At 35.2% G+C, this 22,638-nt stretch overlaps 1 protein-coding gene across 3 annotated transcripts; it reads right to left on the bottom strand.

Moving 5' to 3' along the window:
- Positions 1-14,307: 14,307 nt before the first annotated feature.
- On the bottom strand, positions 14,308-21,603 carry LOC136227456 (uncharacterized). 3 transcript variants are annotated; one of them, XM_066016132.1, is made up of 13 exons: positions 21,498-21,603; positions 21,042-21,393; positions 20,587-20,764; positions 20,463-20,512; positions 20,102-20,194; positions 19,841-19,929; positions 19,560-19,638; positions 18,405-18,487; positions 18,089-18,167; positions 17,217-17,946; positions 16,109-16,189; positions 15,368-15,998; positions 14,308-14,865 (listed from the first exon to the last, which is right to left on the bottom strand). In XM_066016132.1, exons 1-13 carry the CDS (start codon positions 21,527-21,529, stop codon positions 14,721-14,723), a joined length of 2,622 nt encoding a protein of 873 aa, XP_065872204.1. In that variant the 5' UTR covers positions 21,530-21,603; the 3' UTR covers positions 14,308-14,720. The 3 variants fall into 3 exon arrangements, with proteins under 3 accessions (XP_065872204.1, XP_065872205.1, XP_065872206.1); XM_066016133.1 differs by having other exon boundaries at positions 16,115-16,189; XM_066016134.1 differs by lacking the exon at positions 14,308-14,865 and having other exon boundaries at positions 15,441-15,597; positions 15,684-15,998.
- Between the last annotated feature and the right edge of the window lie 1,035 nt (positions 21,604-22,638).

The raw sequence follows: 22,638 nt of genomic DNA, 5'->3' as shown, positions 1-22,638 counted from the left end.
ATTGGCGACTCGCTGGGCTTGAAAAAGCTTGGCTCACATATCACGTGCAAGGTAGAGTTATTTTCTATGCGCATGAGCTGTCAACAGTTTGAGGAGGCGTGGAGTACAAAGGGCAGCAAGGGGTCTGTTATTGTCTATTTTTTCACTAAATATTGTGGGCCAGCATAGGAATCTGTTGGTATTTATATAAATTAAATATAAAAAGAGATGTCTGCATTTGTAAAACAAAAAATATTAAGGTCCCCTTTGTTTGGGGGAAAATATTCTGCAGGAAAATATTTTTCCAATTTTTTATTGTTTGTTTGGGCAGGAAAATAAGTTGCAAGTCAATGGAAAATGAAGGAAGAAATAAGGGAAAATGTTTTACCCTTTTCAAAAAGGTAAAACATTTTCCCCAAAACATATGCGTCTAGAGAAAAATGGGAAAAACATTAAAATATATAAAAAATACAAAAATATGAAACACGAAAAAACATGAATAACCTGAAAACGTTACAAAACACGAGAATATGGAAAAAACCCGCAAAAAAATGAAAAAGTGAACAAGCATGAAAAACACAAAAACGTAAAAAAAAGCAAACACTTGAAAAGGCACAAAACAAAGCAAAAAAGTGAGAAAACACGAATTATACAAAAACGTGAAACATACAAAAAAAATATGAAAATATGAAAAAATACGAAAAATGCTAAAACACAAAAACGTGAAAAATACAAAAAAAAAACACGAAAATGTGAAAAAATACGAAAAACACAAAAAACGCGAAAAATGCTAAAACATAAAAATGTGACAATAAGTGAAAACCCCGATAAATATGAAAAGACGAAAAATGCAAACAAAACACGAAAACGTAAAAAACACAAAAACGTGAAAAATACGAAAAACATGAAAACGTGAATAACACGAAAAAAGTAATAAAAAGCGGAAAAAAAGAAAAAGTGAAAAAGTAAAACCGAAAAACTAAACGTGAAAACACAAAAAAAATGAAAAAAAAAATGCAAAAAAACACAATAACGTTAATAATACGAGAAAACGTGTAAAAATGCCAAAAATGTGAAAAAAAACGTTTTTCGTGATTTTAACATTAATTTTTTTTTTCACATTTTCGTGGTTTTCCACTTTTTACCATGTTTTTAATATTTTTTTTTACTTTTCGTGATTTTCGCATTTTTCCACTTTTTGTGGTTTTAACAAAATTTCAAATTTTTTTGTGTGTTTTTTCACGTTTTAGTGGTTGGAAAATATTTTCCAGTGTTGTAGCCAAACACCGTAAAATATTTTCCAGTGTTGTTGCCAAACACAGAAAAATATTTTATTTTCCTGCACAATATTTTTCCTGCATAAAATTTTCCAGAACATAATATTTTCCCCCAAACAAACGAGGTCTAAATATAAAAAGATGTGTGCATTTGTAAAGCAAAAAATATGCTCTTTTTAGTTTTTTTTGGGAAGAAATATGTTTTATAATATACTGTTGAATTTCTTTTTTTTTTTAATTGGAATATATTTTATGCATATTTGATATAATCTTATGCACGGATATTTTTAAAAATTTTAACAGTACTTTTTTTATAATATAAATATTAAATATTATTAACTAAGAACAAATTTATAAATAAGATATAAAAACATATATTTGAAACAAAACATCAAATAAATAAAATAAAATCGTAAAAATAAATATAAAATGATAATAAAATATTAAATGATATGTGGGACTCACTAAATAGTGGTGATAGTGATTAACCACTAAAACTGATTTTGGTAGACAGTGTTTTGAAGAGATGATTATTAGAAATGAGTGAGATTGAATGGTTGGATGATGTGCAACCCTCTCCAACCACTAGAGTTGCTCTTATAAATTAAATTTTTTTTTATTTTTTTATTTTTTTTATTTTATAAGTGGGAAAGTAACAGATGTCATCTTCGTCCTTCTATTCCTTTTCCCTTCCATGTGTAGACGCCGGTTACAGAGAATAGATCCTCTACCCTCCGGACCATTATTTTTTATCTAATACAAACTCGACGTATCATCCGCATATTAAATTTCTAATTATTATTATATATATCATTATACATGTTTCACACAAATTAATAAAAACAATTAATATATTATTTTAAATTACATTAAGTAATAGATGCAGAATGAAAACCGCAAAAACTCTCTCTAGGAAGTGCGATCGTGGTGTTCAGTGGAGCTGTGTGTGGTAACCGCCAACTCGCCGGTGATTGTGGATCTAGTGTCGCCGGCAATCGTGGTTCGACTGTCCCCCGCCAGTGCGGGTTGTTCTCTCTCCTGGGTGAGAGGTTTATCTGTAAGTGGGTTGTGTTTTTCTGATTGTGATTCGGAGCTGTGTTCTTTTTCTTTATCGCAATTGAGCTATCCGGTGTGTGTGGTTCTTGGCTCGATTCTGTGTACGACTGTTGTGGGTGGGTCCTTCGATAATCATCTATTGGTTATGAATGACTGGAAGAAAGGAGAGATGCCGGGGAATGTCAGTCTGGATTATGCTGCGTTTTGGGTTCAGGTGTACGAACTTCCAATTGGGACAATGTCAGAAGCCATTGGAAAGCAAATTGGTAACTTTGTGGGGAGGTTTTTGGAGTACGATCCCAATAACAATACGGGAATTAGGAGGTTGTATATGAGGTTGAGGGTGGTGATTGATGTAAGGAAACCACTACGTCGATTTAAGAAAATAAAAAAGTCGGCATCAGAGTGGGGTTTCATTACGTTTAAGTATGAACGTTTGATGAATTTCTGCTATATGTGTGGGTTGCTTGGCCATACTGATCGTTTTTGTGAGCAAAGATTTGTTACTCCTGCACAAAGTGTTTCATTCGAATGGGGTGAATGGCTTAAGGCGCCAATGCGCAGGGGATCAGAACAACAGGCTTCGAAATGGCTTCGTGAGCCGGGCGGTCGGATGGGTGTACAACAATATCTGCAAGTGGGGCCTCAGAGGGTGTTGGAGGATATCACAAATGCAAAGCTTGTGCATGCTCAATCTAGTTCCCCAGGGTGTCAGATGGTGGAGGAAGTTCAAGATATGGAAGTAGCTTCAAATGTAGAACAGGAAACTACTATATTGGAGTTTGCGGATGACCGTAAACGTAGGAGGGCCAATGGTGAGGCGGTGGTGGTGGAGGGGGTAATGGTAACTAAAGAGGCTTCTATTTCTTTTAATGTTCAGGATGCAGGAGCTTCTTCTAATAATGATGCGGCGATGCCTGAAGATCAGGTCCGCCGAACCACATGAGTTATCTTAGTTGGAACTGTCGGGGGTTAGGCAATCCCTGTGCAGTTCGGTCTTTGGGAGAGGTTCCGAGGGCTTCTAAGCCGGAAGTGATCTTTCTCATGGAGACTCTTGTGGAATTTCAGAAGATTGATTCGGTTCGTCGTAAGTTTGGTTTTGCAGGCAGTTTCAGTGTGAATTGTAGAGGTAGAAGTGGGGGTCTTGCGGTTTTGTGGAAGGATTCTATTGAAGCTTTTGTGAACTCGTATTCGGATCATCATATTGAAATTCAAATACGTGATTCACTTAAGGGGGATTGGAGATTGGTGGGATTTTATGGGTTTGCAGATAGGAATCGGCAGAGAGAGTCATGGGATTTGTTAAATTCTATTGCATCTAGTTCTGTCCTTCCTTGGGTGATTATCGGGGATTTTAATTGTATCCTAAAGCAGGAGGAAAAGAAAGGAGGTCTGTTGTATCCTAACTATCTAATGCAAGCATTTAAGGATGCTATTTTCTCAAATGGGCTGGAAGAGTTACATATGGAGGGAGAAGCGTTTACTTGGGAACGGAGTAGAGGAACAGAATTTTGGATTCAGGAGAAATTGGATCATGCATTTGCTTCACCGGAGTGGATTGATCGATATTCTAAGTACAAGTTGGTGACGCTTCTGAGTAATTATTCAGATCATTTACCGATTCTTATGTAGCTTGTATCCCGTGTTGGGAATAGTAAGAAACGTCGTTTCCGTTTCGAGCAAACATGGTTGCAAGAGGATGGATTTGTGGATATGGTTCGGAAAGTGTGGAGGAATGGTGGTAGTAACCCAGTTTTATCTAAATTGGCTGCCTCCGCAAACTCGATGGAGCAATGGGGGGTGGGCTGGAGGGGCAGATTCACCCGTCGGATAGCAATGTGCAAAAAAAGGCTTGGTAGGCTCCGTAGTGCAGAAGATACTGAAGGGGTGAGATCATATTTTGAGGTCAAAAGAAATTTAGATCAACTGTTGCGAATGGAAGAGGATTATTGGAAGCAGAGGGCTAAGGCATTTTGGCTGAAAGGGGGGGATCAAAATTCTAAATTTTTTCATGCCTGCATTAAGGCTAGGAAAAAGAGCAACCAGTTATCTCAAATTAAAGATGACCAAGGTATTACACATATTGAATCGGCAGAAATAGGTACTGTTATCCTATCTTACTTTGAGAATTTATTTTCTTCTTCAGTTCCAGTGTGCCCATCTTCTTATTCTTCTCATTCTGATGTTACGGAAGTTATTGAGAATTTGGTTACGTGTGAAATGAATGAGCAGCTTATTGCTCCATTTTCGCTGGAAGAATTTCGTTCTGCCATCTTTCAAATGCACCCGGATAAATCTCCTAGCCCTGATGGACTAAATCCGGGGTTTTTTTAGCATTTTTGGGCGGATATTGGAATGGATGTTTTTGTGGCTTGTACTGAGTGGTTGAATTGTGGTCAATTCCAGTGCAGTTAAATGATACTATTATTGTGTTAATTCCTAAGGTGGAGAAGCCTGAAAAGATGACATAATTAAGGCCTATCTCCTTGTGTAATGTTTTGTACAAAATTGTTGCCAAGGTATTAGCCAATAGATTGAAAGGGATACTTCCTAACATTATTTCGGATACTCAGTCTGCGTTTGTCCCAGGAAGGTCAATAGTTGACAGTGTTCAGCTTGCATTTGAGGCAATTCACTATATGAAGAGGAAGAATCGAGGTAACCATGGGCAGGTGGCGCTAAAGATTGATATTAGTAAAGCCTATGACAGGGTTGATTGGGGATTCTTGAAGTCTGTAATGGTAAGAATGGGATTTCACTCGATTTGGGTTGATTGGATAATGATGTGTGTAGGATCAGTTAAGTATTCGGTTTCTGTCAATGGGGAGTTTGTTGGACCAATTATTCCACAAAGGGGCTTAAGGCAAGGTGACCCGCTATCACCTTATCTATTTATCTTATGTGCTGAGGTGCTATCTGGATTAATTAAGAAAGCGAAAGAGGCTAATTTACTGCATGGCTATCGTATAGCAAGGCATGCTCCTAGTATATCTCATCTGTTCTTCGCCGATGACAGTTTTCTCTTTTTTAATGCTTCTGATGAAGAGTGTCGTGTGGTTCAAGCTATTTTGTCAGATTATGAGGTAGCATCTGGTCAGGCAGTGAATTTGCAGAAATCTGGAATCTTCTTTAGCAGCAATGTGGCAGATGTTGTCCGTGATCAGGTATGTAACTTGTTAAATGTGCATTCCCCTCTTAATACTGGATGATATTTAGGGCTCCCTTCTCTGATTGGGAGGTCTAAGACCAGTATTTTTGGATTTCTTAAAGATAGGTTCCGTAAGAGATTTGGTAGTTGGAGTTTCAAATTTCTTTCAATGGCCAGTAGGGATGTTCTGTTAAAATCTGTCGCCCAAGCATTGCCTTCATTTTGTATGAGCACATTTCTGTTACCTAAGGCCACATGTGAGGAGTTGCAGAGAATGATGAATTCATTCTGGTGGGGTACGAAGAGTGGTGGGGGTAGAAGCATGCATTGGTTTAGTTGGCACAGGTTGTGCCAGGCTAAGGAAAATGGAGGGTTAGGACTTCAGGACCTTAGAGATTTTAATATTTCTCTATTAGGTAAACAAGGGTGGAAGTTAATTTCAAAACCACATATTATGGTGAGTCGGGTTCTCAAAGCTAAATATTTTAAGAATGATTCATTTTTTACCTCCAAATTAGGCAATAATCCTAGTTATGTTTGGAGGAGTGTGTGGGAGGCTAAGTCGGTTCTCCGGAAAGGCTTGCGCTTGAAGATTGGAGATGGGGCTGATGTTTTTGTGTGGCACGATCCATGGCTTCAGGAGTGTTTGGATTTTAAAGTCCAATCTCCTATTATTACGGGGCTTGAGGATCTCCGAGTGTCTGATTTAATGGTTGATGATATGCGGGTATGGGATAGGGGAAGGATTGAGGAGGTGTTAAATCCGGGAGAAGTGGAGGAAGTGTGCAAGATTGTATTACCATATCATGCTCAGCGTGACTGTTTGATATGGAGCTGGACTAAGGATGGGGTTTACACCTCTAAGTCTGGGTATAGGTGTTTAAAAAACACTAATGATAGATTGGAGGGTGGGGGCATGGAAGAGGCTATGGAATCTGGCTATTCCGCCTAAGTTTAAGCTTTTCCTCTGGAGGATGTGTGTATATTGCTTGCCAACCCGATGTCGACTCAACGGAAGAAAGATTGGTGTTCCTTTAACCTGTGTGTTGTGTTTGCAGGCATATGAAGATGATGAACACTTATTTTTCTGGTGTTCATTTGCTTATAGCTGTTGGTGTGCGGCGAAGGTGACTGAAAATGCTTGTCAATCTGATGTGGTTGGTAATTGGTTCTTGTGGCTCTGCGTTAATGGATCCAAGGCGTCTGTTATTCGGGCTGATGTGGTATTTTGGACGATATGGTCCGCTCGAAATAATGCATTGTGGAATGGTGGAGCAGCAGTAGCCACCGCTGCTGTTAATTCCACGATCCAGTATATTCATGATTGGCAGATGTTCAATGTTTTGGGTACTCAACCAATTAGACCTGTTGATGTTGTTCCAATTCGATGGCGTTGGCCACCTGCTGGTGTTCTTAAATGTAATTATGATGCTTCATTGTTCGCACAAGAGAATCGCTATGGCTCAGGGGCTGTTATTCGTCGGTCAGATGGTCAGTTTGTGGCGCTACGTAGTTCGCACGACGCGGGGACTGTTCCTGCGAGTTTGGCGGAAGCCGTTGGGCTACGACATGCTCTTGTGTGGGTAAGCTCCCTTAGTTATGACCGAGTTGAATTTGAGATCGATGCTAAAGCTGTAACGGATAGTCTACTATCGTCTAAGGTTGATATGTCTGAGTTCGGAATTGTCATAAGTGATTGTAGACGTATCATTGCTCAAAAGCCTAATTTCCGGGTGTCATTTATTCCAAGATTAGCGAATGGGGTGGCTCATCTAATAGCTAAACACGCCCTTTCCAATGCTAATACTTATGTTGCTTTTTCCGTCCCTAGTTGGTTAGAGGACACGCTATGTAATGATCGTTTTCATTAATTTAAGTTAACACATTTGATTCAAAAAATAAAAATAAAAACAATTAATATAGAATTAAATTAATAAAATTCCATTGGTTAACTTAAAAAATTCTCTCGTCTAATAATTAAGGAATGAGTCTTGAAATGTTAAAAAAACACATGGATATATTGAAAATCAAGTCAAAAATTCATTGTTTTGGTCAAAAAATCAAACTACAAATTCTTGGAAAACTAAAACAATTTGGAAAAAATCTCTTTCTAAAACGATTTATATAATAGAACAGAATGAGTATAAATTATAATTGTCGATATTAAACATTTGTATCTCAATTTTCATTTTCTATTTCTATTGTTTGAAATAAGTTTATCACAATTTAAAACTTATTTAGCTTTTAATTTAACTAAACAAGACCATTGTATCAACTCCCACCCCATTAGACCATTTGTCTCTCGTATTCTTCATTGTGATTTTTAATCAAAATCATGTAAAAATTCATGGAAGAAGAAGACGTGATCTGATTGTAAATATCTTGTGCAATCCTGTGATACTTATCATTTATAGTAATAACAACGGTTTGGTAGTTCTTTTCCCCATATTGATTTTCGGGCTAGTCTTTTCTTATTTTGTTCTTGTGTTTCTTTTTCCTTTCTTGTTTCTATAATTAAAAGAAAAATTTTAATATTATATTCAGTGCTTAATAACAATTTAAGCTATTCTTTTCTTTTCTATCTATCTTTTCTTTTTCTTTTTGAATTTGAGTTTCCTTCCTATACGTTACCAAACACTAAATTATATATATAAATATAGATTTAATGGCGTACTTTGATTGGTTATTATTGCTTCACCATCTTTCTTCTTCGTCTTCTTCTCCGATTCAATTTTCCAGAGTTTGATCTATTCCTTGTGATTGGTGAACGGAGAACAACAGACCCTTGTTGTTTGACTATCGGTTACATCTCCAACTTTCTGTTGTTTACCTATCAGTTACATCTTCTAGTTTCAATTGTTTGACTGTCGGTTACGTCTGCTTTCAGTTATTTGACTATTGGTTATATTTTCTGATTTAAGCACTGTTCGAAACAAAGGCCATCTGGACCGTCTAGGCGCTCGAAATCGAAAATCTGCCCTGATTTTCTACAATTAGTCCCTCTAGGCGTTTTATTAACTCCTAGGTGATTTTCAACCGTCTGGGCTCCGCCTAGGCCGCCTAGACCGCCTAGGTACCGCCTAAACGATAATGAACAAAAGCATTTTTTTATTTTGAATTTTTTACTTTATTATAATTCACTTTTGAGTTGTTTTAATGATATTGTTGTTGAAATGTTGATGTTTGCACAATTTTAAAGATATATGCTACAAATATACGTGTTTTTCTATATATTAAATAATTTTATATTATAATTTTTAGATAATATAATACATATTTTAATTGAATTTATACCTTAATTTGTTGGTTAATAAATAAAAAATACAAAAATACAAATCCGATTAATCGCCAATTAATCCTCGAGAGCCCTGTCCGCCCGACTAGCGCCTAGTGTTTTTTACAACCTTGGATTTAAGTTGCTTGACTATCGGTTACGTCTTTTGCTTTTAGTTGTTTGACTTTCGGTTACGTCTCCTGCTTAACATGCTTTATATTGTTTGACTGTCGGTTATGTCGTGTTTCCATTTTATGGGTCACTGGTTTCCATTTTTTAGGGATTTTATTGTTGACAAATATGTTTCAACAATAAATATCAATACGAGCTCTTGTCATGTTGACAAGTTTTTCTCTATTGTCTTTTTGATAAGTTTTTGACCTATTGTGTTCTATCAAAATCAATTCATTCTCGCCATGAGTCTCTTAGCTTGGAACTGTCATGAGATGGGCAACCCACGGGCAGTTAGGATGATCCTGGATTTAGCCCATAGTTATAAACCTAATTTAATTTTTCTTAGTGAAACAAAAATTAAGAAAGCAAACTAGAAGTCTTAAAAAAGAAGTTGGGCTTCGCTGGTTGCTTATGTGTGGACTACATAAGTAGAAGCGGTGGCTTGGGCCTATTGTAGCGGGATATTGGGATGGTCCAAATATTAAACTCTAGTAAATATTGTATCAATGCTAATGCTTTCCTTGGGTCTGTGTAGCCTTTGAGATTTACTAGTTACTATGGTAATCCAAACAGATCTAGAAGACAAGAGTCGTGGAATATTCTTCATGATCTTACTTCTCTATCAGATGATATCTGGTGTTGCATGGGTGATTTTAATGACCTAGTCGGTCCCGAGGGAAAGAGGGGTATTAATCCTCACCCTCCTAAACTGTATTTGGGGTTTAAACAAGCAATTGAGGACTGTGGTTTGGTTGATTTGGGTTCTTTTGGTCCGTTCTTTACATGGGAGCATAGTCGTGGTATAACTGCTTGGGTGGGGGAATGCCTTGATATGAGGATGGCCATAATTTCTTAGCTGGTACAAACTTCCACAAGCTTATGTACGTGTTATACCGTATAGTTCATCTGGCCTTCTTCTTCTTATGTCCTTACACTCCAAGAAAATGTAAAGTTTAGGTCAAACGTTTTCGCATTGAAAATATTTGGTTGAAGGAGAATGAATGTCATTTATTTATTGAAAAAGTTTGGAATGATAGTTCTTTTATAGATTTACAAACTAAGATAAGTGAGTGTGGATAAGCTCTCTCAAATTGAAGAGAAGATTTTATTTCCAAGATTAAAAAAGAAATTACAACAACTAAGCATAAGTTGAATTTTCTGAATAATTGGAGGGGCAATGGAGGTGTGGCTTTGTTCAAGAAAACAGAGGTTCGCTATTTCGAGTTGCTTGGGTCCATGGAAATTTTCTAGAAACAATGTGCAAAAGCTCACTAGCTTAATGATAGAGGTCGAAAACCCTTATCTTTAAGTACGGTTTTTAGGATAGTTTTGATTAGGTTTCATTCAATAAGCGAGCATTTCTCACACTTTTATGCATGTGTGCGTGTTATTTAGTTTTAGTATAGGTTTTATTTATTTTTATAGTTTCTACCCGTTTCTGGTTGTTTTCAGGCAAAATATTGCCAAATTAGCACACACGTGAACTATCACTCATTTATTTCGGCTAATTGATCCACCAAATGGATTTTTTACTCCAATCTAACGACTGGTCGGTCGATTTAGCCTTTGGACTAATTTTTTTGGAGTTTATGTGCGTGTGCAGGTTAAAACGGAATCAATTTCGGGCAAAAATCGTGTCTCGGGGACCCCCGGCAGTCGCTCGGCGAACTGGGCATCACCAAACCGTCGAACTGGCTGCCAGCTCGACGAGCTGGTCTGTGGGAATCAGTAAAAATACTGATTCCCGGCCCCACGACTCCATGTTTGTGCTCCACTTCTGTAACGTCCGTGTCTAAAATTTCTAATATTTTTCGAAATAGATGATATTAATTGATTATGGATTTAACTATATTATTAGATATAATTTAATGTTTAAAAATTTTGGGTAAATTTTATAAAAAAATATAAGATTAAAAGGATCAAAATTAACATTTTCCATTTTCTAATACACTTATACGTAAGTTATATAGTTAGTTATATTTGAAAATAAATTTCAAATTTATTTAAAAAGAGAAAAAGAAATAAAAAGGTGAAGAATGATTAAAGATAATTAATTAATTTAAATAATATATTGGTATTACATTCATGTAATGTGAACCTACTCATTAGAGTAGTAACAATTTAGGTATTAGAAAATGGAAAAGAAAAAAATATATATGTATATGTAATTTACGGATTGAATATATAAAAGAAAAAATATATATAATTAATTGCACAAGTGGTATCATATATATATATATATATATATATATATATATATATATATATATATATATATATATATTAGGAACTTTTATTGACTCATTATATATTTTGTCTACAAGTGTTATTCATGTGTCAACTTTTTAAACAAAAAAATGTATATGAGATACATGTGTCCTCCATGTGTCAACTAATTAATTAGTTAATATTAAATTACCAATTTAATATCCATATATACAATATTGTATACAAAAGAATAAAAGGGGAATAGATAGCAAGTGTGTTTGATTGGAATTTGATCAATTTTATGAATTGTGGAGAGGAAGGTTTAGGGACCAAATAAAATAAAACGGAAATAGACTCTTTTTAGTGCCCTAGATATTCCGACGACATTCGGATCAGCTGTCAGCTATTAACGGATCATACCGGTAAATTTGCGGTGACCCATGAGTCCACGACGATAATTCGGTAACTGTATTTTTATCTAAATTATTTTTAAATTGTTATAAGTATGATTTTTAATAAATTTAGGTCTGATACTAGTTAAAATTTAACATGTTTATGAGTAGTGATTTGTTAAGTCTATTGGTTACTAATAAAACTATAAATCTTTAGACTAGTTGTTTGTTAGATTTATTGATGATTAATTATAAGAAATTTTTGATTTATTTAGTTTCTGAATTTAGAGACAAATTAAGTAAATTATTATCTAGTAGTTAAAAATGAACTAGAGTCAACTATCGAAATTATTGTAAAAAGGTTCAATCAAAAGGTTATAATAGTAATTTGATAATTGTATCTGAAAGTAAGTGGTGTGTGGTTAACTAATTAGATGACCTTTAAAAATAGGAAGTGGTTAATTAGATAGTGAAGTGAAAATTTATATTAATTAGCTTGTAGTGGCGTCACGAGTTTAATGGTATAATCGGTTCAAAATAATCACGTCGGTTTAAAATTACTAGTTCAGTGATAGAAAATAATCTAATAAGAATAGTTTATTATTTTAAGTTCTATTAATACAATAGTTGAGCAAATTTTATAGTAAAAGGATTAATATCGATAATTGCAAATTAGAATTTATAAAATTAATACAAAAGTTTTGAATATAAAATTTATGGAAATTTTAAGTGTTGCCGTATTGGGAACGACGTGATGTGACACAATATCAACGCATGTTTTATTCCGTAAATGCTTATGGGCTTCTGGATTTGGGCTTCTTATTTCCATGCTAGTTTTAAGGCTTGGGCTTCTGTCTTTCTAAAGCTTTTTAGTCTTGAGTTTAATTTAAATGCTAAAGTCGCAATCAATATTAACAAACTTATTAGCATAAATTAAACTTAATTTAATTCTTAAATTAAATATTTTAGGATTTAATTTTCTTATTAATTATGTTTGTTAGAATAAAAAACTCATGAAAATTGTGTTTCGACAACAATTACCAGCTGTACATTTTAGTGGAAGGTCATCAAAAGGTTGTACACCTTTTTCTTCAAAAAAAAAAAGGTTGTACAACTTTATGTGTAAAATTGAAAGTAGATAAAAGTTGTACACCACGTATGTATTTTACCACCAAAAAGTGATAAAATTATCATAAAAAAGACACACAAACATAAACTCTTCAATGCATACTACTCCTACAAGCAACCCCCACCTCATTAAGCACTCATTTAAACACTTGATATGGGAGAAGTTCTAATACTAAAAATCTCTCTTATAATAAATAAGAGTAAATTTGAAAAAAAATATTACCAATAGTGCGATGATAATACAAGACGACATATAAAAATGAACTAATCGGAAAACCTAAAACTACAAATAATAAAAAAAACAAAAAGAGCATTCAAACAAATATATATTTACAAAAACTCTTTACCAAAAATAAAATCCTCTAAACCGAGAGAAATTAAAAAAGGCTCATTATGAGGAGTCCTTATACACTTATTGACACGAGTATAGAGTCCCATAGAGTTTTAAAATTTTTATGGGATCTAATACATATCAATCAATATATGGTATGAAATTTTCCATTATGAGAAGGAATGACTGTATAGAAAAATTAAAATTAAATTACCAAAATACAAAAAGACACGTTTTTAAGCAAATCCTTTAAGCAAAGCAAATCAGACGAAGATTTCAATTATTTACCCTATTCACTAAATTTGAATGATAAATGATATGAAATGTTTGTCGAAAACAGAACCCATATCCCATTAATTAGAGACTATTCAGGTGTAAATCTCCTATGATTTGGTCGGAAATAGAAAATATTAAATTCTAAAACTCATTAATTAGAGACTACTCTACTCAGTCTTAGGGCTGTAAATGAACAGAGCCGCTCATGAGCAGCTCGGTGATCGGCTCGATAAAAGCTCGGTTCGACTCGGCTCGATTTGTAAACGAGCCGCTCGTGAACACGATTTAATAGCTCGGTTCGTAAACGAGCCAAGCTTGAGCAGGCCAAAACTCGGCTCGAAAGCTCGCGAGCAGGCTCGATTAGAACATTTATGAACAAATTTTAGTTTTGTAGAAAACTATATAGTTTTGTGTTAGTTCACAAATATCTAAACTTAATATTATTTCATTTGCTATTAGATGAGTTCATTCACAAACATAATAAATGAGTAATAGACGAACTATTTGTAAGCTTCTTGTTTATTTATTCACGAATTTTGCTTGTGAGCTTGTTTATGTACACAATTAAAGAGTTATTTGCAAGCAAACTTCACAAATATAATTAACAACTTACTCACAAACAATTCATGGTTAGATAATTTTCTTAATGAACCAAGTTCAAAAGAGGATTTTGGGCTCGAAACAAGCTCGAAGCTCGGCTCAAGCTCGTTGAGCAAGCCAAAACTCGGTTCGGGCTCGGCTCGTTAATTTTATAGCAAGCCGAGCTTGAACAGGCCAAAGCACGGCTCGATTACAGCCCTACTCAGTCTTAATCTCCTATAGTTTATAACTTAATTGGCAAAGCATGTTTAATCCATGAGAAGAAATCTCTACACAAACAATGAGAAGAAAACTCAATACACACATAGTGTGACTATGGATCCTAACTTTGATCGCTCGTTATTATCCTAGGGCTTAGATCTAATAACAGCGAGAAATCTTTACCCCAAATAAAATAAGATTATCTCAATAAGAATATTTTAAGGAAAACGACCAATTTATATAAACAACATTCAAAAGAGATGTTAAACCACAAAACAAGTCATTCAATCATTCATATATTGGAATGGACATTTGTAAGTTAAGTTTAGATCTCAAACTTCCATCTCAATTTAGCAACCAAGTAAATCCCCTACACAAATTTGAATGCTGGGCTTTGAGCATTTCCCTTAATTCTAACTTACATTTAACAAAGAAAATATTTACTGATTTTAACGCTGAGGGATGAACGCAATGGGAACAGAAAAGCTGCATTCTCTAATCAAATACAAGTAGAGAACCGAAAGACAAATGATACATGCTTGTGTTTTCCTGTAACCGAGTCCAAATGCACAAAATATGCTTTGATGATCAGAGATAGCAGCAACACAAGCAACCCCGTCCAAATGGAAGATGTCTCCAGGTGCAACAGTCCACAATTGATAAATGCTGTGTTGATTCATGCTTTTGACCTCTTTTGTTTTTGAGGAACAAAGCGAACAGCTTGCTTACCCAGTTCCAAGGTTTTAACCCTACCATCATCTAGAGTTACAGATATCATCATCGATTTGCCTTCATCAGTGTCAGAGACCACCCCCTTATGCCTGGATTAGGAAGCCGATCATCAACAGCCAAAAACAGACAAAACCCAACAATAACCAAATTTTCCAAGTAAATAAAGATTTCTAGAAATCATTTCCATAGATGAAGAAAACAAACTTTCCTTCGTCTCAATACATATCATGATATATGCAAATGCATAGAAAGCATCACTCTTCTCAAGCTGAGGGCACAACAATTAAAAGAGATGCAGAAAAATCCTAGAGCACGACCTTCTCAGGAAACCAACTTAATCATTTCCGCTTCATTATTATAATAAAGGGAACGGAACACCCATCAATTTGTCATTTCCTGTTTCAGAACAGTAATAGACGTGTACTGATCACAAGTAGATCAAGTCAAAACTTGATACTGGTCCACTCCTCCCTATGTTCTATCTTATAACTTAATAGTTCCCTCACCAACATACACTTCTGATAATGTCTTGTCTCTCCACTAACTCCACAACACCTGGCCCCAAAAGCAGAGGGGTAAAAGAAAACTCACCATGAATTGTCAGATGGCTGGTGAACTTCTACTCGTTTTCCCACTGCATCTTTGCCCAACTTCTTCAAAATCCAACTAGCTTCCATCATCTCACTGTCTTGATGTGATTGCGTGATTTCTTCTTCTTCATTCAAAGGTGTTCTTTCCATCAAGCTTGATGGTCTCTTTCTTTTTGACCTTTGGCCCCTTATGGAACTCTTTTCTTCCTTAGATGGAGATTTCCGAGAATACTGGTTTAAAAGACTAAGGTTTTTTATCTTCAACTTTAGTGAAAACTTGGAATCTTTTGTCGAAGATTGCATAATTGGCATATCACCTGAATCATCATTGCTTTCAGTATGTGTGTCAGGCCTTACTTCTGGTTGCTTCCCCAAACTTACTTGCTCACCTCTTGATGAGGGGACTTCATCTGTAGTCCCAACTGCCGTCCCACTTCCTTCAACACTTCTTTTAAATGAAACATGTGTATTTTCGGAAAGAACTGTTTCATAACCATCAGCATCACTCCCTCTTTCAGATTTGGGATTCAAGTTAGAAGTTTCAGTTTTCAGTTTCCCAACCTTGCTAAGGTTTCCTTCCCTTCTTTGAAACTTCAAGCTTGTTACTTGGCCAGAGTGATCACCTATATCCCCTGCAAAACAAATAATAAATAATATTTTTAACTAACTACAATTATAGCATTATCCATATGCTTACGCCAACTAAATCCCAACATAAAGAGAGAAGAAATATGACAAATACCATCACCAGTTCTAGCAGTGCCTTCATGTCCGTCCCCCAGAAACCTGTCACTCATTCCATGCTGGCCTGCATCTTCACTACCTGTTCAAGAAACCTCAATCTTCAAGCCAATTGCTAGTGAACAAGAGCTTGCCAAGTAATTGTTTTTAAAAATATAGATATTGCTACTCTTAGAGGCAGCACTACTTAAGGTATTGAATGTGGCCTATAAGAATTGAACTAAGAATCTGAACTGAAAAGCAAAAGGACTCCATTTATCAGACCAAAATAGAATTTAACATGAGAAAATCTCTTATAACTTCATTCTAGTGCATTCCTCGCTCCCTCATGTTATACATTAGTATCAAGAAGACATTCAAATAATCCAAAGATAGTTTTGTCATTTGACAGATATTTGATATATGCCAAAGCAATACAGCAATTCCACAAGGCTGTGAAATAAAGTATAATATTTCAAATAGAATAAAGTAGAGCAATGAACCTATAATATGAACTCGTCTGCATATAAATGTAGCAATCTTGTCGGTTGGTTTCTTGGTGACAAGAAATGATATTTCTATTGGACTATCTCTAACCAAAACCATCATATCATATTAGCTTGAAGTGCAAGTGCAATTTATAGACAATACATAAAATGATGGACCATTAAGTTCAAAAGTTCCATACATGCATAATGCCTACAAAGTCATAAAAGGACCTCTTTTTGGATGATGGCGGACTAAATTGTTGAGGCTCCCCATAACTATAAATTTATTGACAATATACATCACTAGCAACCAGCAAACTTCATGAAACATGCTATTGACAACCCAAATTGAGCACACAAGAGAAAGAGAAACAAATTGCTCAATAAATGAAACAAAATTACAAGAAAAAATTGATAGAAAGCACATGAGCTTACTAGTTTAGACATACTAGCTAATATACCTCCCACAGATTAATAAAACTACATGCAATGACAAATAACGTAACAATGACTATGATGATCATGACAATTGAACTACCATCTATTAAAGGAAAAAAATAAATATGCCAGATAATGTGAAAATCTCATTAGAATAACATCTCTTACAAATGCATGCTGCCGAATATTATCTAAATCGCATACCATTTGGGGTTGTCAATTCATGATCCCTTTGGCAGCTTGAAGCATCAGATTTTGGAGAACTAGTTACATTGATTTTTCTAGCACCTAGATTAATAACCAACTTATTTGCCTTCACAGATTTGAACTTGTTAGCATTTCTTTCAGTATCATCCCCACTATCCAAATCATGAGGCTTATGATTTTTAATTCTGACGATTCTAGATGTCCTCTCTCCATCACTCACCATCACCTCATCAACAAACTTGTGTTTCAAGACTCCTGGCTGATTAGCAGAACAAATTCTGTCAGAATGGTTAAGAATGCGTGCAACAGAGGAAGAATATGCATTTTCCCCACCATTCTTGAGAGACACTGCATCTTCATTATTGTTTTCATCTAAACTGTGTCCAAGAGATTGAATGTCATGCTGATCGAGTTCTGTTTTATTGGTTAAATATGCCTGAGAAGCTTTTTTTGTTGCAGATTTCTTATTTGACGATTTTTTCCCATATTCCTTGCTCTTTTTTGAAGACTTGTCAACTAATCCTTTGAGAGAAAGCTTTATAGAACGTCCAAATTCACTCTTAGGTTTTGCTGGACCACTATCTTCGTCATCTGAGAAAGGTGAAATAGAAAATATATCTTCTTGAGTTGGCAACCCAGCAGCAGCTCTCAAGCTGGCAATTAAACCATGATCAGCTTTATCCCGTCTCCTCCAAAGCTCTTGAACAGCATCTTCAGGATCCTTGACCTGGTATTACACACCATATCTGACTGTTTGAAAAGTGTACATATAAAAGAATAGTAGAAACACTAACACTGATATCACTGCAGCAGGCATGACGATACCCATAAGAAACATGAGATAGAAGGAAATTATAGTATTTAAAAACCTGGTAGCATTCTCCACGACAAGTGGCACATTTGTATTGGAGGTTTCCATCCATTTGAAACTGTAGATATTTTTCATCACTGCAAAACATTTTGTTTAAGTATAACTTATATGCTACGCATATCACAGAAGCCAATATGGTTGGGGAGAAAAAACACTTCAATCAAGTTCAAGGAAAGCACAAGTTAGGGAAAGAAATTCAGTAAAGCATACAGTATTTGTAATTAACAAGCTAACGGCCCAAAACTCTGTACCCCATCAAGACAACTAATTCAAATGCAAATACATGACCTGTAATTGGTGGGGAAAGAACAAACCTGATGCCATCACAGCTGCAGTGCACCCACCGTTGACAAATATCACAGCAAACCATTGGTGTCGACTCTGAATCTCTATAAACCTACAAGTTTGAGGAAAACTTCATTCAGGTAAAAATTTACAAAGATAAGGTTCCCTGTGCAAGAAAATAACAGCAGAAGCCTGTCCAAAAGGTTATCAATGAAAAATGTGCATCTATTTACATGCTAACAACAAAAAGATTTTTTTGCCTTGTTTCACATCGTGAAAGATCTTTAATTGTAACCACAAATACCAAGCATAGTTATCAAATCGACATTCAACTCGTGAATCGAAATCCTCATTTTATGAATCGTGAATCAAATCATAAGATTCACTTCAAATTCATAATATTGTAAAAAATAAAATATGTACAGAAGTTTCATATTACATATACAATTTTTATGGTTTTAAAACTATTAAATGCGAATTTTTTTAACTCAACTTAATAGTATGGAAATATAATGTGAAAGGGTATTATGATAATTTCAAAAGCAAATATAATTTAATTACAAAAAGTGGAAAAAAAAACCACTAAAATATAACACTCTTTAGCCTTGAAAAATGGGAAATAACATAGTTAGGTGAATTTGATAAATGAGTGGCGTCCGAAAAGTAGAAATCTGATACAGATCTTCTCCTCTTCTATCTCAGTCTCTTTCTTCTCTTAATTATTTATTTCCTGTATTCAGATATAGTCTTTATTTTTCTTTCCAACATTTCCTTTTACCGATTTTTCAGTCAAAAGAGGAAGAATAGCTATTTCACAAGTCTCAACAATAAAACAACAGTAGAAGAAAAGAATCAACTGAGATGAGATTGTTGATCGAATTTACTGAACTCTCTCGCTATTCAGATCCGACGATCAGATCTCAAGCCTTCGTAGTTCTCTCCTTTGCATCTGCTTATTAATTTTATTTTATTTTCTCACCTTTTCCAATACTCTAACTCGTTCGATTCACCCAATTTGGTCAATGTGGCATCGAGTCTTGGTCGAGTTTGATTCTCCCTCTAGAGACAGCTCAAAATCTAGCTGAGTCGACTCGTGACTTGTACGAGTTTGATAACAGTGATACCAAGTCAAAGGGTAAATATAAATAATATTCTATATGTGAGAAGCATAAAGCACTTGATACCTTCAAACAAACGGGGCAGTAATTTCCCTTCACAAACAATCTTCCACAAGCATCACAGCAAGTGTATCCCAGAAACCACCTAACAGTTACAATGATAAATAAACCTCAGAAAATGACCAAATAGCATATTTTCAAGAGTAAACAACTGTAAAATAACTTTGATCTAAACATGATACATAAATCCCCTTTGATCAATTACAGGAAAATAATCATCCAAACAAAAAAAAAACATAGAAGAAAGGCTAAATATGTAAGAAAATTAAAAAACCTGAGATAAATACCTCACACTTAAGCCATTTCCTGGGACAGTAGATGCACAGCTGTGACACCTAGTATGTTTGGGACATAAATATGGTCCAGAACTCACATTCTGCACCATCCAGAATTCAACATAGATGATGATACTTTAGTATAGAACAATAGGCATAAAAAAAAGGGCGGCCCGGTCGCACTACGCGTCTTCGCAGTGCGAGGGTCCGGGGAGGGATCCCACCACAAGGGTGTACTGGGGGCAAGCCAAGGAAAAAAATTCAATAACCCACCTTGTGCGGAGGATGCTGACAGTAACAATGGTATGCACCATCACATCTTTTGCAGAACATAAACTTATTTGGATCTCCAGTTCTTCGACATATCTAGAGAAAGCAAAAAATAAAAGTTTAAAGCTTATTAGAATCAGCACCACTGTAGAGCACAGATATAGCAAGAATGTTAGAGATACAAATATTAAGAATGCAAGGTCTGAGTTGAAGATGTTCAAGAGATGAAGTAGACTGACATAAAGCCATACTTGGACACTCATTATCTGTGATTCTGTTCTCGACTTTTATGTATATGTTCCATACATTTTTCCCTCATAAAAGGCGAGACCGTGAAAAGTCAATGAAGCACATTGATGAGTACCTCACAAGTTCGGCAGGAAGGACAGTTCCAGGAACTCCAATGAAATAAATCTGCAATCAACCCTCTCTATAAGGAACAAAATAAATTTGCAACTTGAAAAATATCTAAACCCATTAATCTTAACCTCTATGTTGAGCCCAGGATTTCAAACAGCTTCTGTGATACTTCTTGCCACAACTTTTGCAGGAAAGCATCCTCCTTGCCCTCTCATTCCCTTCTGTTTCACCCAAAAAGCACATCCGACATAACACATTTGTGTTAGATAGACCATGCTCATCTCCAGCAACATCTTTAGAGACAACCTGCAGAGAAGTTGACAAATCCATGAGATAACTAAATGACTCAATATTACCAACCACAGCATAAAATACCAAAATTAATTTAATGCACAGTAAAATAAAAATCCAACGTAGTTATCCGTCAGTAAAAATTCAAGCTGAACATGAAATGGTCTGAAAAGGCGGAATTGAATACTAAGCATCCAGCTCCCAGAAAAGCTACATTCAACATAAAATTAAGAAATAACATTTTCCTAATAGACATAGACAGACATAGACATAAGGTGGTGAGGAATCTCACCGCCATATCGCCAGACTCAAAGCGGCGGGCATAATCCTCAGCAGCGACCATAGCAGCAGCAGCCTTTTTCTGAAGAGCGACACGCTTAGTATGAGCCGACGCCTCCTCTCCAACATCAGCAGTGGCTCCTCCATCTGCAGCCAAAGCAGGAACAAGAGCAGCGGGAGGTGAGGGAGAAACGGCAACTTTAGGAACACGGACCTGAACAGTAGTTGGTTCATTGGAATCCCTAATTACAGAAGGATCGTTGAGACAGTCCTGAATTCCGGAAACTTGGAAAAGAAAGTCTGCCTTGGATTTGGAGCAGTGGAGATCCCGCGGAAACCCTAGCGAGCAGAAGCAAATTCGGCGACTGCGAAACAAAGAAAAAATAAGCGAAAAAAGGGAGAAGAAGAAGCAGAGAAAGATGAGAAGCGGGTAATAGTTGTGAGGTTTAATTAGTAGTAATACACTAACCATGTAATTGGGCAAGCTACGTGAAAAGCCATGGTGAGCGATTTTGGGATTTTGATTTTCTTTTTTTTTTTTTCAGTTTTAGAGAGAGAATGAGATTTGAGATAGCCTCCGCATATTAAGTTTCTAATTATTATTATACAAGTCATTATACATATTTCACACAAATTAATCAAAACAATTAATATAGAATTAAATTTAAAAAAATTATTGGTTAATTTCTTGTGTCCTGAATAAATCTTAAAATATTCAAAAACAAATGAATATATTGAAAATCAAGTCAAATATTCATTATTGTTTAGACCAAAAAATGAAATTAGAAATTCTTGAAAAACTAAAACGACTTATATTTTAGAAAAAAAATTCTCTTTCTATAACGACTTACATAATGGAACGGAATGAGTATAAATTATAGGCCCTGTTTGGTAAAGAGCGTTTTGGGATAAAAAGAGCGGTTTTGACCAATTTTAGAGGTTTGACCACTGAAACCGCTGATTGGAGTGTTTGGTGGAGAGAGGTTTGTGAGAGAGTTTTGGGATGAAAACGCTAATTTAGAAACAGCTCTTAAAATGAGCTTTTTCAATTAGCGTTTTGGAATATTAAAATTAATGGATTTCTTTAACCCTAATAGATAGACTCTCTCTTCTCCTGCGCCAAAATTAATACCCTTATTCGTCTTTTTGCACAAACCGCTATTATCAATCAGCTAATTTTTACCAAACAGGTCTAGTCAAATCAGCTAGTCAAATCAGCTAATGTAAACAGCTAACAGCTAATGTAATCAGCTAACAGTTAATTCCCAAACAGGGCCATAGTTTTTAATATTAAACATTTGTATCTCAAATTTCATTTTCTATTTCTATTGTTTGAAATAAGTTTATTACAATTTTTCTATAGTCACAATCAGATTTATATTGTTTTTTTAAATGATCAGATTTATATTATTAAAAATATTTTTTTTATATAAAATTGGGACGAGACAGAACTTGGACGGGGTGAGCATCCATGGCCCAAGAACTGACAAACCCGCAATATATTAATAAAAGAAAAAAATGAGTGTTTGAACAAGAGAACATGAAGGAGAACAAACAAAAATAAGGAGGAAGAGAAAAGATAGGAAAAGTCAAGAAAAACGTAAGTGTGA

This window comes from Euphorbia lathyris, chromosome 4, assembly GCF_963576675.1.
Source record: "Euphorbia lathyris chromosome 4, ddEupLath1.1, whole genome shotgun sequence".
In the NCBI taxonomy this organism is placed as follows: domain Eukaryota; kingdom Viridiplantae; phylum Streptophyta; class Magnoliopsida; order Malpighiales; family Euphorbiaceae; genus Euphorbia; species Euphorbia lathyris.
Note: the sequence above shows the minus strand (reverse complement) of the source record. Positions and strands in the feature narration are given on the sequence as shown.